Genomic DNA, 15,290 nt, shown 5'->3' with positions numbered 1-15,290 from the left:
CCGAGGAGGGGCTGGGGAGCTTTGTCCAGCCAGCAAATCCCCCAGAATCCATGCCTTGGTGCCCTCCATCCCTGGTTCTGGCTTCTCTCTGCCACCAATTTGCTGTGGGATTTTGTGCAAAGAGCCTCTCCTCTCTGGGCATGTTTCCCCAGCTGTCATACAGGAAGCCTGGTCCCGTCCCCCTGGAGTCATGCGGGCACAGTGCGGGTAACGAAGGAATGAAAAACCCTGGGGAAGCTGTAAGGTACCCTATGCGTGTGCAGGCACAGCCACCTGCAGGTGCACGGGCGAGGGCGCCCGGCCTGGCTTCCCATCAGGGCTCTGCTCTGGTCCAGTGCCCCCTCCCTTCCCGGTCCGCTCTCCCTCCCTCTGTCCCTCCCTCCCTGCCATCAAGGAGCGCTGGCTCCCGGCATGCCGTGCGCTGCTGACAGCCTTATAAATAGTCGCCTTTGCGGGCGGGCGGCCGGTGAGGACGGGCAGGGCACGCACTGTCCCCGGTGCCCCCCGCACCCCTCCCTCAGGTCAGTGTGTGCCCGTGTGTGTGTGCCTGTGCACGTGTGTGGGGTGCCCCTGCGGGGAGTGGGGAAGCCGCGCGCACCTGGGGGGTGCGTGTTTGTGTGTCAGGGTATCCTCGGGGTTTGTGTGGCTGTGTGTTTGTATCCATGGTTGTGATCTGTATGCATCTGCTTGCCTGTATTCCCCAGGCGCTGCTCTGGGTATCTGTGCCACACTGTGTGTGCCATTGTGGATGTGTGTGTGTGTGTATGTTGCTCTCCCTCCCAGCCTCCGCGACAGTCACCCCTTTGTCCTGCCAGCACTCTTGGGGCTCCAGGTCCCTGCCCTTGGCACGTCCCAGCTGGGGACTGGGGAGGGGGAGCTGTGGCTGGACTCCCTGCCCCGAGGACCTGGGCAGGGGCAGCCTAGGTGATGGGAGGAGCTATCCTGTCACGTCATTTTGAGTGCTGGGGGGACGGGAAGCCCCTGGATGTTTGGCCCCCTGCCCCAGCCTTCTGAAAGGCAGGGGCCCTGTGGGAGCCCTGGGACAGCCCATGGGGCCTTTCCTGAGTGCTGCTCAGTTACCTACCTAGGACTCTCCAGCAGCAGCAGGACTGGGCCTGAGGGTACAAGCCCAGAGAGGGTACACCAGCTGCCCAAGGTCACACAGCTGAGTGATAGAGTTGGGATTTGAACCCTAGCCAGTTGCCAACCACTGGAAATGCTGCTCTTGGTCAGAAGCTGGGAGACCTGGGTCTTGCCCTGGCCTTGCCTTGTGATTGAGATGAAGTCGCTGTCCCATCGGGCCTCAGCTCCCCAGGCCCCTCAGCAGACCACCCAGTCATATTAGGAGTTGCCGTGGCCCTGATTTGGGGGCCATATAAGGCCTGGGTGCGGAGCCCGTAACCCAACTCTGTCCTGGACCCCTGGCTTCTGTGAGGACTCCTCACAACCCAAGTTATTTTGGACCAAGAAGTGGCAGGTGCCAGCAGGACAGAGGGGCTTAGGTTACCAGGAGGGGGCAGGGCAGGGTGGGGTCGGGAACACTCCTCAGGGTGTCGCTGCCGGCTGTCCCTGGCCTGGGGACCCTCTCCCTCCCCCACCAGCTGCAGAGGGGCACTGGCAGCTCCTACTCTTCCTTAAGCACACTCAGCAGGAAAGAGGTTATAACTCATACCCCATGAGCAGCGGGACGGTCAGCAAAGCTGCTAAAGGACCTAGTGGGTGCCAGGCCCAGGGCAGCAGAAAACGTAGCCCCAAGTGTGACCTCAGCCAGGCCCTGGAGCAAGTCTCTCCTCCTCTCCAAGCCTCACTTCCCTCCCAAGGTGACTGTGAGGATGGAGTGAGGCTCCCAGTGCTGTGCTCAGCCGGGGCCAGGCCCAGTGTGGTGGACACAGGCCTGCAGTATACAACAGAGGCCCAGTACAGTGTGGTGTGTGTTATGCTGGGCGACGGTCACCTGCCAGTGTGGGAGTGGAGAGCAGAGTCCAGGAAGGCTTCCTGAAGGAGGTGACACCTGAACTGAGTCCTAAACAGTAGCACCTTGGGGAAGGGCATCCAGGTGTTGGGTGCAACATTAGCCGGGCCCTGGAGTGGGACACGGTCGTGATGGGTGAGGGAGATCGAAGCAGTTCAAGCAGTGGCTGATAAGGCTGCAGAAGGTGCTGGGGGCCAGCTTGCTGGGCCCGGTCAGCTACGTTAGGGTTCATTTTGGGGACTGAGGGGGCCATACATGGAAGGGTTTTAAGCAGGTAAAGACGTGGCTTGATGCTTGTCAGAGAAAACCCTGCAGATTGCCTGGTGGGGTATGGAGGTGAGGAGGCCCACGGGAGGCTGGAGCAGTGGCCAGGTCCCCTGCTTGGAACAAGGCAGTGGCGGTGAGGACACAGACTGGAGGGAAGTTCAGGAGCGGAGGGCTGGGACTTGCGTGTGTGGGGTGGATGTGCGTGGGGAGAAGGGCGTTTGCTCTGACTGCAGCCTCTGGCTGGGTGATAGGGCACAATGCTGGGGACACGGGAGGGACTGTTTACAGGCTCGGGGTCTGCAGGGTCTCTGGGCCTGTCCAGGGGCTGTAGATGTTTGGGGCCGGGAGAGGAGGCCTGGGCTGGCTGAGCAGGGATGGGGGTCCTGGGAACCTGACGCCAAAAGTGAGAGGGTGGAGTAGGGGCCCCGGGTGGGGACGTCCCCGGCAGGAGGAATGCTGGCCAAGGGTTGAGGGTCAAAGGCCAAGGCAAGAGTGTCTCTGATGGTTGCTGGCGGCTTTGGGGAGGGCTGGTGGGTGGGGAGTAAAGAAGTGGGGGCCAAAGATGTGTTGCAGTAACTCTGAAGACACTGATGGGAAGGGAAGGTGGAGGGAGGCCCCTGGGGCTGTGGATGCAGAGCGGGGGGGTCCCAGGAGGCATTGGGCTTGATTTACACACTGAGGGGAAAGTGTGGGCAGGGGCCATATCAGGGGTGGAAGTTGGGCCTGTGCAAGGGTGAGAGCCTGGGGACCCCCTCAGTTGAGGACCGTACAGGCTGTGGCCACGTGAGCAGCCCCGCAAATTTCTCTCCCACCCTGGGCCTCTGTGTCCCTTTGAGCATCCTGGTCCAAACCTCATCCCAGATGAGGACACGTGCAGCTCCCCTCCCACCTGCCTGCCTCCGGGCCTTCCTCCCGGCCCCGGGGAGCGTTGTCAAGTTGTCAGGCAGATGCAGGACCCAGGGCCTGTTTTCTGGGAATTGCAAGGGGAGCAGCTCAGCGGTTGCTTGTGTGGCTGTTTGTGCCCCTCGGTGCTGCCCCCGCTGTCTGGCTCCAGAGGGAGGAGGCAGGGACAGGACAGTGGAGGCACCCAGAGGAAAGGGGACTTTGTCAAGTTCTCCCAGCCTCCTGGGCCTTCCCTGCCCCCAACGGCCCCTCCACCCTCAGAGGATGGTCAGGGCCTAGCCACACCATGTGGCGGGGCAGGAGCAGAGGCAGGAGAATCCCCCTCACCCGCCCCGCCTGTGCCCTTGTCTTGCAGAGTGCTGACTCGGCTCCCCACACCTCGGCAGGATGGAAGGTACGGAAGCTCCTCTCTTTTCCTGCTCACAGCCTGGGCCTCAGTGTGCCCATCTGTTTAGGGGGTGGGCTTTCGGAAGACATTCGGGGAGGGTTTGGACGTGGCTCTGGGGCTGCTAGAAGGGGCCTATCTGGGGGCCTCCAGCATACTCCTTAGACCTCTCGCGGGATATACCAGCTCCAGGATTACTTTTAGAAGGGGAGAGGCCTCCTTGAGGCTCCTAAGGGCCCCACAGCTCACCTCCTACACTGGTATTTATAGAGCTGAATCTCTGGCTCTTTCTGGAGAGGGAGGCGGCACTGGTGAGGGAAGGCCTGCCCTGTGGAGAGGCCCCAAGAGTGCAAATGCCAAGGCAAACAATGACACATTCCTGCCCCTCTCCCGGACCAGCAGGGGTGGGTCTTGAGGATGTCTTGGGCCCTCCTGGCTCCTACAGGCTGGGACCTGGAGGGAGACGTGGGCCAAGAGCCCGGCTGGCCCGCCTCCTGGCAGCACCACCCGTCCCTCCCTGGCGCTGGGCCTCGGCCTGGGCGGCTCTTAAAGGAACCCAGCTGTTCTGGCTGCTGCTGCGGCCTGAGGCCGGCGGTCATCCTTCCACCCCCGGGCCTCTGAACATCCGCTGCCACTGGGCTGTGGCCTCCCCCCACGGCCAGGCTTGTGCCCATCACACGGCAGCAGACATTGGGAACCCACAGAACTCGTTCTTCGGCAGCTCCTCTAGACCTCCAGCCCCGTGGCTGGGAGGACCCTGGGGAACTGCCGAGCTCACCTCCCCACTGGGGCAGGGACTTCTTTCCTAAGTGCACACAGCGAGCTCCTACTTCCCTGAGAAGTGGGGAAGGCCTGGCAGCCTGGGAAGAGGCCCCGGCCCCAGTCCGAGCTCTGGCATCCCTGGAGCAGGCCCCTGCCTCTAGGCCTAGGTTCCCCTCTCTCTGGTGGGGCTACCGTCTTGCTGAGTTCTGAGATAGAGGGTGAAACGTAAGCTCCCTCCCTCTCCGGGCAAGGGTTCCACATGCCCACCAGAGCCCTCTTCCCCGGCAACCGTCTCCAGGGCAACGTATGTTGTGGTTGCCAACTCCACACTGGTACCGCCCAGGGAAGGCAGGCGGCAGGCTGGCCCAGGGCCTGGGAGGGGAAGGGTAGGGGACACGGCGGAGCAGGACCATGCGGGCCTGCTGCTCGGCACCAGACGCCCGCAGCGTGGAAGACGCTAACGCCCGAGGTGACCGGGCGTCTCGGTCCAGCTGCCCACAGGGAGGGGCCGCGAGGGTTGGCGTCCGAGCCCCTGAGGGGCACCCTCACAGCGTGTGCTGAGCCCGTAGCCTTCAGGCCTCTGCCTCTCTGCCTGGAACACCCTCTTCTCCCTGACCTGTCTCAGTCTCTGACTTTTCCTCGCCCCATTATCCCTCACTCTGGGCCGACTCATCTGCCTCTCTGACAGGACCATGAGCTGTGTGTGCGCAACTGCCTGGGGCCCAGCACAGGCCTGGGATCCCAGAGGTACCTCTGGTTCTCTGTCCAGTGACTCACTGAGCTCTGCTTCCCTTTTCTCTCCCACAGAGAAGCTGAAGAAAACCAAGATCATCTTTGTGGTGGGTGAGTCCAAGGCAGGCGGGTGAGGCAGCAGGCAGGGCGGGGCTGTGCAGGCCCTGGTGGGAGCCTGGGACTGGGGCTGCACCCTGGGCTCTGCCCCCGCTTCACTGGGTGACCCGGGCAGACCCTGTCCCTGCAGGGGTCCCATTTCTCGGGGCTTCTGAATGGGCGGGCGCTTGCAGGCGGGCCTGGCTCGGGGAAGGGCACCCAGTGTGAGAAGATTGTCCAGAAGTACGGCTACACCCACCTCTCCACCGGGGACCTCCTGCGGGCTGAGGTCAGCTCAGGCTCAGCCAGGGGCAAGATGCTGTCGGAAATCATGGAGAAGGGGCAGCTGGTGCCACTGGTGAGTGGGCCCCGGCAGGGTGAGGGTTGGGGGTGATGGTGGCCCTGAGTGGACACCAGCCAGCAAAGCCCATGACACACTAGCAAGGCTGACCATGACCTTCCCTGTTTCTGAACCCTCCTGAGGGTCCCCACTGCCCTTGGCAGAAAGCTCCTTCCGGAAGCTCCCAAGAGCCTCCAGGACCTGCCCTGCCAACCCTTCCAGACTCCCACCACCCTGGCCTTTCTGTCCCCTCACATTGGTCACACTCTTTCCTGCCTAGAATGTTCTTTCCTCCTCATCTTTCATACCTTGCTGACTCCTCAGACTTAGGCTAAGACCCCCCCCTCCCGCCAACTTTATACTCCAGTAGCCTCCCTTCTTTGCCCGTATAACCCATGTCATGCTTGGAAACTATAAATCAACTGTGTAATTGTCTGTCCCCTCAGCAGACTGTGAGTTTGCGGAGGGCAGGGAAGGTCTGCTTTGTTCACAGCTGTGTCCTCAGGGCCCAGACAGGAGGCTGGGAGGAGGGGCTCAGTCATATTATTGAGTGAATGAAGAAATGAATGAATGAATGAAGAAATGAATGAATGATTCAATCAATCAATCAAGTCGTCACAGTTCACAGAAGACTTCCTGGAGAGGGAGGCTTGTTTGGGAAATGTGTGTTAGGGCAGAAGGCGTTTCAGGCTGTGGGGCCACGCGTGCAGAGGCCCGAGGAGGGGGTGGAGAATAGGGGCTCATGACTCCACCTTCTTTTGCCACGCCTCCAGGACACAGTGTTGGACATGCTCCGAGACGCCATAGTGGCCAAGGTAGATACTTCCAAAGGCTTCCTGATCGACGGCTACCCCCGGGAGGTGCGGCAGGGAGAAGAGTTTGAGCGGAGGGTAAGTGCAACCTCATGGAGCTGTGACATGGGATGGGCAGGCAAAGGCTGGGGAATTCACAAACCTGGCCGCAGGTTCTAGCTCAGCTGCTTGAGGCCTTGGGCCAGTCAGTCTGCCTCTCTGAACCTCGGTGTCCCCAACTGCAAAATGGGGACAGACAGTTCGCAGCTGCCTTGAGGGGCAGCGTGGGGATTAGAGAGAATGCATCCTTCAAAAGTGAAGCTTGACACCCCATAAACACACTATCAGAGGGGCAGGGAACAGCATGGCTAGGGCTGGAAGGGTCACGCTGGTGTGGGGAGAACAGAATCTGTGGGGCAGGGCAACCGGCAGTGATGTGGGTGGGGACCTTCAGGCCAGGCTGAGGCCTCGAATGCCACAGAGGGGCGTCTAGTCTCCTTCCAGGCGCCACGGGGAATCTGGCTAGAAAGAGTGAGCCTTGAGGATGAGGGCTCTGGGCTGCCTGGCATGGGTGTCCCCCAGGAAGACTTTCCACAGTGGGGGAGCACCTCACCCAAACACACACATGTGCAGGCACATGTGCCCACAGGCATACAAGCACACATACATGTGCACACAGGTACAGACACACATGCACAAGGCCAGAGGCATATGCACACATGTACACAGGCATGTAATGTACACACACACACACACTTATGCAACGTGTGTGCACGGATGCAGTACATCCAGATACAGGGATGCACAGAGATGCACACATATGTGCACACACAGTTGCACACACATACACCAATACCTCTGATGTCACAGGCCATATGGGGGAAACATGAAACTGCACGTGCCTAGGAGGAGGGAGAGGTCTGCTGACCTCTAAGGGTGGGTGCGGGCTCAGGGAGGGCTTCTCGGCAGCAGGAATGCCTGCGGGGAGGACGGGGCATCTTAGGGGGCTGGGGCAGGACAGACCTCCATCCCATTGCCTGTCTCTGTGAGGCTGGGCCATCTTTGGGCTTCCATAGCTTTGAGCCTCATCCAGAGGGAGGATATTATATTCCTTGACCTCGAAATGGCTGCAAGACCTCAAGAAAGTGTCTGTCCTGGTCTGGGCCTCAGTTTCCCTATCTATGCAATGGGGATTGGCTGGGTTTCCTTCAGACTAGGAGGCCATGGACCCTGAGGTCAGATGCCAGGCAGCCCTGAGGCATGTCCTGATGTACCAGATGCATGATGTCACCTCAGGCCCTCAGGGTCACATCTAGAAAATGTGGTTAATGAAAGTTAACCCATCCCTCCTGGGGCTGTTGTGAGTGCTACTGTGCGGGCTGGGCACCTGGTCTTCTTAGCTCTGGACACCAGGGGGCGCCTGGGCCTCACCGAAGGAGGACTGGTCGGCTTTCTGGCCCTTCCAAATCTTCCCCGTGGATGAAATGCTTATTGCAATGACAGTGACATTGTTCAGAACCCCCAGAGCTCAGCAGGCCCTCACCCCTTCACTCAGCCCTCATTATTCCTTTGTCAAGTTCATATCCAGCCTTGCAGGTATAAGACGCACCTACCTGCCCTCGGGGGCTCCAGGCCTGGCTGGGAGAGGGACCTTAAGTAAATAACCAGAGGCCCTCCTGAGACAAGCTCGAGGCAGAAGTAAAGGGGACTGGAAAAGCATGTCCCAGAGAGCTGGGATGGTGGGGGGGCGGTGGGCATCTGCAAAGACTGTCCTAGAGGAATGAGATTTTAGCTCAAATCTGAAGGCGAGCACTTGGTATTGAGGGAAAGGGTTCCTGGCCAAGGTTCCCAGCATGAGCAAAGGCCTGGCAAGGGAGGAGGTGGATGAGAGCCCAGACCACTGACAGTCCGTGTGGCTGAAGCCAGGAGAGCAAAGGACTGAGAAGCACGAGATGAGGAGAGTGGGAAGGGTAGGTCAGGTAAGGAGTTAGGACTTTCTCCTGAGGGCACTGGGGAGCCATGGAAGAGGTTTGAGCAGGGGAGGGGCAGGGCAGATTGGTTTTAGGAAGGTCCCTCAGGCTGCCTTGCAGGAAGGGCTTGAGGGTCCGAGTGGGTCTCAGTGGGGACTCAGAAGTGGGAAGATGGGGAGGAGATGGCCCCAGGGGGCAGGAATGAAGCCCCTGTAAATAGTGCCCTGCCCGCAGATCGGACATCCCACGCTGCTGCTGTACGTGGACGCAGGCCCCGAGACCATGACCAAGCGGCTCCTGAAGCGTGGAGAGACCAGCGGACGTGTGGACGACAATGAAGAGACCATCAAGAAGCGCCTGGAGACCTACTACAAGGCCACAGAGCCCGTGATCGCCTTCTACGAGAAACGCGGCATCATTCGCAAGGTGCGGGCCCGAGGGGCCCCTAGGAAACCTGGGTCTTTGCCTGGCTTGGCCTCAAATTGCTGTGACCTTGGGCCAGCTCTCCTGTCTGGGCCTTGGTTTCCCCACTGGTTGCATGAGGGCCTGCTGTCCGCTGTGGCTGGGCTCGGGGAGCCTGGCCTGGCTTCCGGGAGAGGTCAGCCCCCTGCCTCGGTGGGGCCCACCCAGCCTTCCCCGGCATCCTGCCCTCATGGCCCATCTCCCCACAGGTCAATGCCGAAGGCTCCGTGGACAGTGTCTTCTCCCAGGTGTGCACCCACCTGGACGCCCTCAAGTAGCAAAGCTGGAGCCCCTTCCCCAGCTCAGAGCCCGGCCCCACCCTCGTCCTGACTCAAGGCCTTCCCAGCCTGAGCTCAGCGCTTCCACCCTGCCCGGCCGGAGCACAGGCAGAGGAAGCCACTTTATCCTGTTTTCATGGACAGCCGAGCACTAAAGGAATTTCCAAGGACATTCAGTTTTACTCCTTTTTCTTTGATTCCATCAGGGATGATTCACATGGCGTGGCCGCCCCAGCCTTGAGTCCCCAGCCCCTGCCCTTCCCGTACCTCTTCGGGCCCCTCAGCCCACCTCAGCCGGCGCCCCTCTCCTAGCTCCGCTGGAAGACGCAGGGCCCTTCCTCACACATGGCGTGCTGGGCCTGGGGACACTGGGTGACTGAGGAGTGGTCCTGGCTCTCGGGGACTCGTGGTCAGGCAGAGCTGGGCCCTGGCCTGGGTTCCTCTGCATCCTTGTCGTGTGGCCTTGGTCCTGAGCCCCTTAGCTCTCCGAGCGTGTTTTCTGTCCCGAGCCCCTGCTGGGGACTGGGCTGGAGCAGGCAGCGTGGTCATGGGCTGTGGGAGGGCTTCCTGGGCAGTGGGGGCAGCACACATCAGCCGGCCGTGTGGGCAGCGAATTGGCTCCTTGGTTCAAGAAGCTCTGAGGGTCCGGAAAGGGCATCGGGATTGAATGGGGGGTCATGGTCAGGGGTGCCTCCCTGATGAGGCGAGACCTGAAGGATAGCCCACCATGTGGTCCTGGACAGGTCACAACCTGCCCTTCCTGAGCCCATTTCCAAATCTGAATTAGGATCAGTGCCCCCTCCCCCAACCCTCCCCCAAGGTTAGGATGAGAACACACTGAGCAAGGGGTGTGGGTGGTCAGTTACTGTGGCCTGTGGGACCGGAGACCAGAGCAGCCTCAGGGAGGTGCAGGGCTGGGGTGCTTTGGGGCTGCCCTGGAATCCCCTGGGGAGAAGCATCTTCCCTCTTCTGTTCTCTTTCACTCTTTGACCTCATCACGGAGAAAGTCTCCATTGGTGCTCACGTGTCCCTAACACCTGTCCCAAGCCCAGCTGGCTCCCTTTAAAGCCAAGAGAGCCTTCAGCAGGGCACCCCCAGCTGGAACGAAATCCTGTGCGGGGCTGATGGTGCCCCTGTGTGTCCCCTTCTACCTACAGCAAGTGCGGCTGGTTTTCCATTTACAGTAGTTATTTAAACTTTCCTTTAAAATAAACGTATTTAAGTTATAAAAGATGAATCTATTGAAAGAAGAACACGAAATCAATAACTGATAGCACAGGGGAGATAGGTTCTAGAAGGCAGGCATCATGCGGCCCTGGGTGGGGTGCGGGCCGAAGGTCTCTGCAGCTGGTCTTTCTGTGCCCCGTGCCACCTCGGGCGCGCCGGGAAGCCCCAACTCACTCTGTGACCGCCCACCTCGGGGTCTCCAAGTCGCATCTGTCAAACTGGGCTAAAACACGCACACACGCGTGCACACACACACACACACGTGCACACACACACACATGCACACACATGTCCTCTGTCGAGGTTGTCATGATCAGCCCAAGGATGAGTGGAAAAACATGCCCCCAAGATGACAAAAAGCTAAGAGAAATCCACCTGACAAAATTGTCTTCAATATCTTCGTTTTTTTAAATTACAGCTTCATTAATTTAGGTGTGTTTTCAGTTTATGAAAACCTAAGCTGACCCAAACTATTCACCATGGAATCACTCTATTCACTAAAGAAAAAAAAAAACCCTTGAAAACTTGAAAAAAGCACAAAATTTTTAACAGCTCCAGTAACTACCACCACCCCATCCTTGCCACCGCGAGCCTCCCTTTGAGGGTTTCCCTAGTTCACGTTTCCGGAGCAACGGCTATGCTGGCAAAAGATGGGGTCGCGAGCCCCCAGCCCGCTGTACTGTGTCCCCCAGAATGAGGGCGGCCGTGTTCACAAAATTCCATCCCACCTACTCAGCCCAGACCAGCTCTGGGCAGCTCAGTGCACAGAGCTCAGAGGGGCCCCTGGCAGCGGGAGTTTCCTTGAACTGGAACTCTGGAGTGGGGCCTTGAAGGTACAGAGGAGTTTGCTTCACCATGAGACAGAGGGCATGGAAGGGCGGAGGGAACAGCTCTGCGGAGCCTCAGAGGTGGAGAGGACCAGTTTGGGGAGGGCTGAGGCCTTAGAGGGGCAGGAGTGCAGGCTAGAGGCAGGGCAGTAGCAAGAGCCAAGCCTGGTGGGTGGTGGGCAGCTGGGCTCTCAGGGCCTTGAATGCTGACTCAAGTATCAAGTCTTTCCCTTAAGAGCAATGGGAAGCTCAGAAAGAGCTTTGTTTTTTAATGAAAAATTTCAAACAAAGTGAAAATTGGAGGAAATAATATAATGAACACCCATATACCTATCACCAAGATTTAGTAATTGGGAACATTTTTCCATACTTCATTGTTTTACTTTCGCCAAGCTATTTTAAAGTAAATTACAGATATGAGAACATTTCACCACTGAAGTCTGACTTCAGCATGACTTTCCAATAAATAAGGACACTTTTCCTATATAGCCACAACTCAGAGGTCCAAGAACACTAAGTTAACAGTAACATTGTGATAGGTAATAATCAGACCACATGCAATTTTCCCCAATTGTCCCCAAAATGTATCTTTGGTCAAACTGGGATGCTATTGAGGACCACATGCTGCATTTGGTTGTGATGTCCATTAAACCTCTGTTAACCTAGAATGCCCTTCCTACTCTTTGACATTGGCCTGTGACGGGATCAGCTGTCCTGCAGAAAATTCTTCCTTCCAGATTTGTCTGTTGCTTCTTCGTGGTGGTGTTTAACTAGCTCCCCCGTCCCCTGAATTTATTGTAAACTGGAAGTTAGTTGTAGAGGCTTCGTAGATGCGAGTGAAGCCTTTGGGGCAGGAATACCTAATAGGTGAGGCTCAGGAAGGGTTTTTAAAACGGGCAGGATCGTCAGATCTGCAGCGCTTCCAGCTTTAATCTGCACACGCATCTCCCTGGGGTCTTGTTAACAGCAAGTCTGGTTTGGGAGGGAGGCCCCAGCTGCTGGTCCGAGGCCCACACTTTGAGGAGCTCAGAGAGAAGCTGCTCTGTGGAGGCGAGAGCCCAGGGAGGGCGTGGGAGGAGGGGGCATCTCTAGGGTCAGCGTGTGCTCAGCCCCTAGTGGTGGGCTGAGAGGGCGGCATGGCATTGGATCTGAGACAGCAGAAGCTGTCACACTCTTGAGGTCTCTGGGGACACTCCAGGCTTGTCCCAAGATGTTGGAACATTCTAACCATTCAGAGAACTGATACAGTGCCTCTGGAACTTCAGGGTCTCAGACAGGGTGGGATCCCAGGTAGGGAGGTGTCCTCAGATGCCTCCCGTTTACTGAGCCCCTAAGTCTTGGCCTCGGGGCTCCTGAGGGCCTGGCCGGAGGCGCTGAAGTGGGAGAGGAAGGAAGCGGAAGCGGGGAGCAGAGGAGGCCAAGGCTGTCGCCTCCCAGCCGCGAGAGGGGCCTCGAGTAAACAGGAAGGCCTGGCGGCTCCACAGTGGGGGGGCTTTGGAGGGGGGTGCAGAGCCCTACTGGACATGCGCAGCAGGCAAGCACAGGGCTTCCTCTCTGGCAAGCAGACCCAGAGAGGTTGTGTGGCTTGCCCCAGGTCACACAGCGAGGCAGGGGCACAGGACTAGACCCTCGCCTGCCTCTCCTGCTTCTGCCCCCATTCTGGGGTTCTGGTGCAGGGTCTCCTGCTTCTGTTGCCCACTGTGGTTCACGGGGTGCTGGACAGTCTCTCCCCTTCTTGGGCCTCAGTTTCCCTTCCTATGAACTCAGAGTCCCTACTACTCAGAGATTCTAGAATCCTGGCCCAGTGGAATCCTTCTGCCTCCTAGGTGGTCTTCACGGGTTCTCTAGACCTTGGGCATCGTCGGGTTTTATCAAGAAGGTCAACATCACCCAGGAGGCGGCAGGTACCAGGACCTTTCCTCGGGGAAAGAGAGGGAGACTTTGAGGGATTTCCCTCTTCTAGAATAGAGTCTGGCAGGACCACTGACCCTGGTCACCTCCCTGTACCCTTGGGGAGTCATTTGCCCTCTTCAGAGACCCTGTCCTTGGGCTCAGAATGCCCCCAACACCCACACCCTGGAGACTCAGAATCACAACCTATGAGACCCCAGGCTGTGTAGCCCAGTGGTTAAGTCCATTCATTCATTGCATGAGCACTTACTGAACGCCTGTCGTGGACCAGGCACTATGCTAAGCGATGGGGATTCAGCAACAAACAAAGCAAGGCCCTTGCCCTCATGGAACTTCTGTTGTAAAGAGGGAGACAGACAGAATAAACAATATATAGTATGTCAGATGGGGACATGCACCCGAAGTCCAATTGCTGGCATGGGGAGAGGGCTATTTACAATGCAGTCGGAAGCCCTCACTGCCCGTGCGACATTTGATCTGCAACTTAAAGGATGAGGAGCAAGACCTGTGGTTATCTAGGGGGACAGTGTTTCAGGGAGCGGGAACAGCAAGTGCAAAGGCCCTGAGGTGGGCATGTGCTTGGTACGTTCAAGGAACAGCAAGGAGGCCAGCTGCAGTGGATTGAGCGAGTTGGGGAAGAGCAGAGGTCGAAGAGGGGACAGGGGTGGGGAACCTCCAGGGCCATTTAAGGGGCTCTGCCTTTTACATTGAGTGACATGGTTGCCTGCAGAGGGTACTGAGCAGCGGAGGGATGGAACTTGACTTGGTTTTAACGGATTCCCTTTACGGTGTACAGAATGGGCTGGGAGCAAAGGTGGAAGCAAGAAAGCCCACTGAGGCGGTGCCTGCTATATTCCCAGAGGTGCTGGTGGTGACCAGAGCGGCAGCTGTAGGGTGGTGGGAACCCCAAAAACAATGGGAATTTGGGGGGAGGAGACAACAGAATTTACTTATAGGTTGGATGAGGGGCATAACAGAAAGAGTCAAGGTCACCCTTAAGTCTTGAGCAACGAGAGGAGGGAGCTGTCATGGTCTGAGATGGGGAGACTGAGGCAGGAACAGTTGGCAGAGGACGAATAGAGCCCAGTTTTGGATGTGTGAAGTCTGAGTTGCTTATTAAGAGCCTGGAGCCTGGGGGAGAGTTCTGGCTAGAGACACAAAGCTGGGAGCCACCAGTATATGGATGGTATTTAAAGCTATTTGTCTGGGCTTCCCTGGTGGCGCAGTGGTTAAGAATCCGCCTGCCTATGCAGGGGACACAGGTTCGAGCCCTGGTCCGGGAAGATCCCACATGCTGCGGAGCAACAAACCCATGCGCCACAACTACTGAGCCTGCACTCTAGAGCCTGCGAGCCACAACTACTGAGCCTGCATGCCACAGCTACTGAAGACAGCACGCCTAGAGCCTGTTCTCTGCAACAAGAGAAGCCACCGCAATAAGAAGCCCGCGCACCGCAATGAAGAGTAGCCCCCGCTCGCTGCAACTAGAGAAAGCCTGCGTGCAGCAAGACCCAACACAGCCAAAAATAAATGTATTTAAAACAAACAAACAAATAAATAAAGCTATTTGTCTGGATAAGGGCACCCAGAACAGTCTTTCTCAAACTTTAATGTGCACGTGAATGCCCTAAGGATACTGATGAAAGGCAGGTTCTGACTCAGCAGGTCTGGGGCAGGGCCTGAGAGAAGCTCCTAGGAGATACTAAGACTCCTGGCTGTCCAGTGGTTAAGACTCTGCACTTCCACTGCAGGGGGCGCGGGTTCGATCCCTGGTCAGGGAACTAAGATCCCGCATGCCACATGACGTGGCCAAAAAAAGAAAAAAAAAAAAAAAGACTACACTTTGAGTAGCGATCATCTAGGGCATTATATTCTGTGGCCAAGACCCATGGGTGGGCAATGAAATCAATAGGGTGGCTAGTGATCAATATTTGAAAGAAAATGGAACAGGGTGGATGTACCTCATAAGGGTATATATACCTATATATAGGTTCACAAAATGTTTGTTTTAATTATTTGAGCCTGAATCCCAGGGTTTGTGCTGGGACATGATGTCATGGTCACAAAGATTTGAGAAAACCTGACTTGGGAGTGAGGGTAAACAGAGAAGGGAAGCGACCCAGGGTCCAGGCATGGGAGGATGGGGAGGAACCAGTGAAGAGACAGATAAGGCGACCAGGGAGGTGGGAGAAAAACCAGGACGGAATGTTCTGGAAGCCAAGGGAGGAACGACAGGCCCAGATTTGAATTATCTTCTGCTTCTCCTCAGCCCTGTTGTCCTGCACACCTGAGCCTCAGGTTCCTCCATTGTAAAATGGGGACATGACGGTCTCAGCCCGTTAAAGTGGCTGTGAGGTGGCACTTGGC

General features: G+C 57.5%; 1 protein-coding gene across 1 annotated transcript; it reads left to right on the top strand.

Annotated features, from left to right (window-relative positions):
* Positions 1-405: 405 nt before the first annotated feature.
* AK1 (adenylate kinase 1) lies at positions 406-9,130 on the top strand. Its single transcript, XM_007194629.3, has 7 exons — positions 406-521; positions 3,498-3,536; positions 5,097-5,132; positions 5,312-5,475; positions 6,231-6,347; positions 8,453-8,644; positions 8,890-9,130. Exons 2-7 carry the CDS (start codon positions 3,530-3,532, stop codon positions 8,956-8,958), a joined length of 585 nt encoding a protein of 194 aa, XP_007194691.2. The 5' UTR covers positions 406-521; positions 3,498-3,529; the 3' UTR covers positions 8,959-9,130.
* Positions 9,131-15,290: the final 6,160 nt, after the last annotated feature.

Source organism: Balaenoptera acutorostrata, chromosome 6 (genome assembly GCF_949987535.1).
Source record: "Balaenoptera acutorostrata chromosome 6, mBalAcu1.1, whole genome shotgun sequence".
Classification (NCBI taxonomy): domain Eukaryota; kingdom Metazoa; phylum Chordata; class Mammalia; order Artiodactyla; family Balaenopteridae; genus Balaenoptera; species Balaenoptera acutorostrata.
Note: the sequence above shows the minus strand (reverse complement) of the source record. Positions and strands in the feature narration are given on the sequence as shown.

Coding starts and splice junctions, on each gene's coding strand:
- AK1 (XM_007194629.3), top strand. Junction 5,133..5,311: donor CAAGATCATCTTTGTGGTGG/GTGAGTCCAAGG, acceptor GGGCGCTTGCAG/GCGGGCCTGGCTCGGGGAAG. Junction 6,348..8,452: donor GAGAAGAGTTTGAGCGGAGG/GTAAGTGCAACC, acceptor CCCTGCCCGCAG/ATCGGACATCCCACGCTGCT.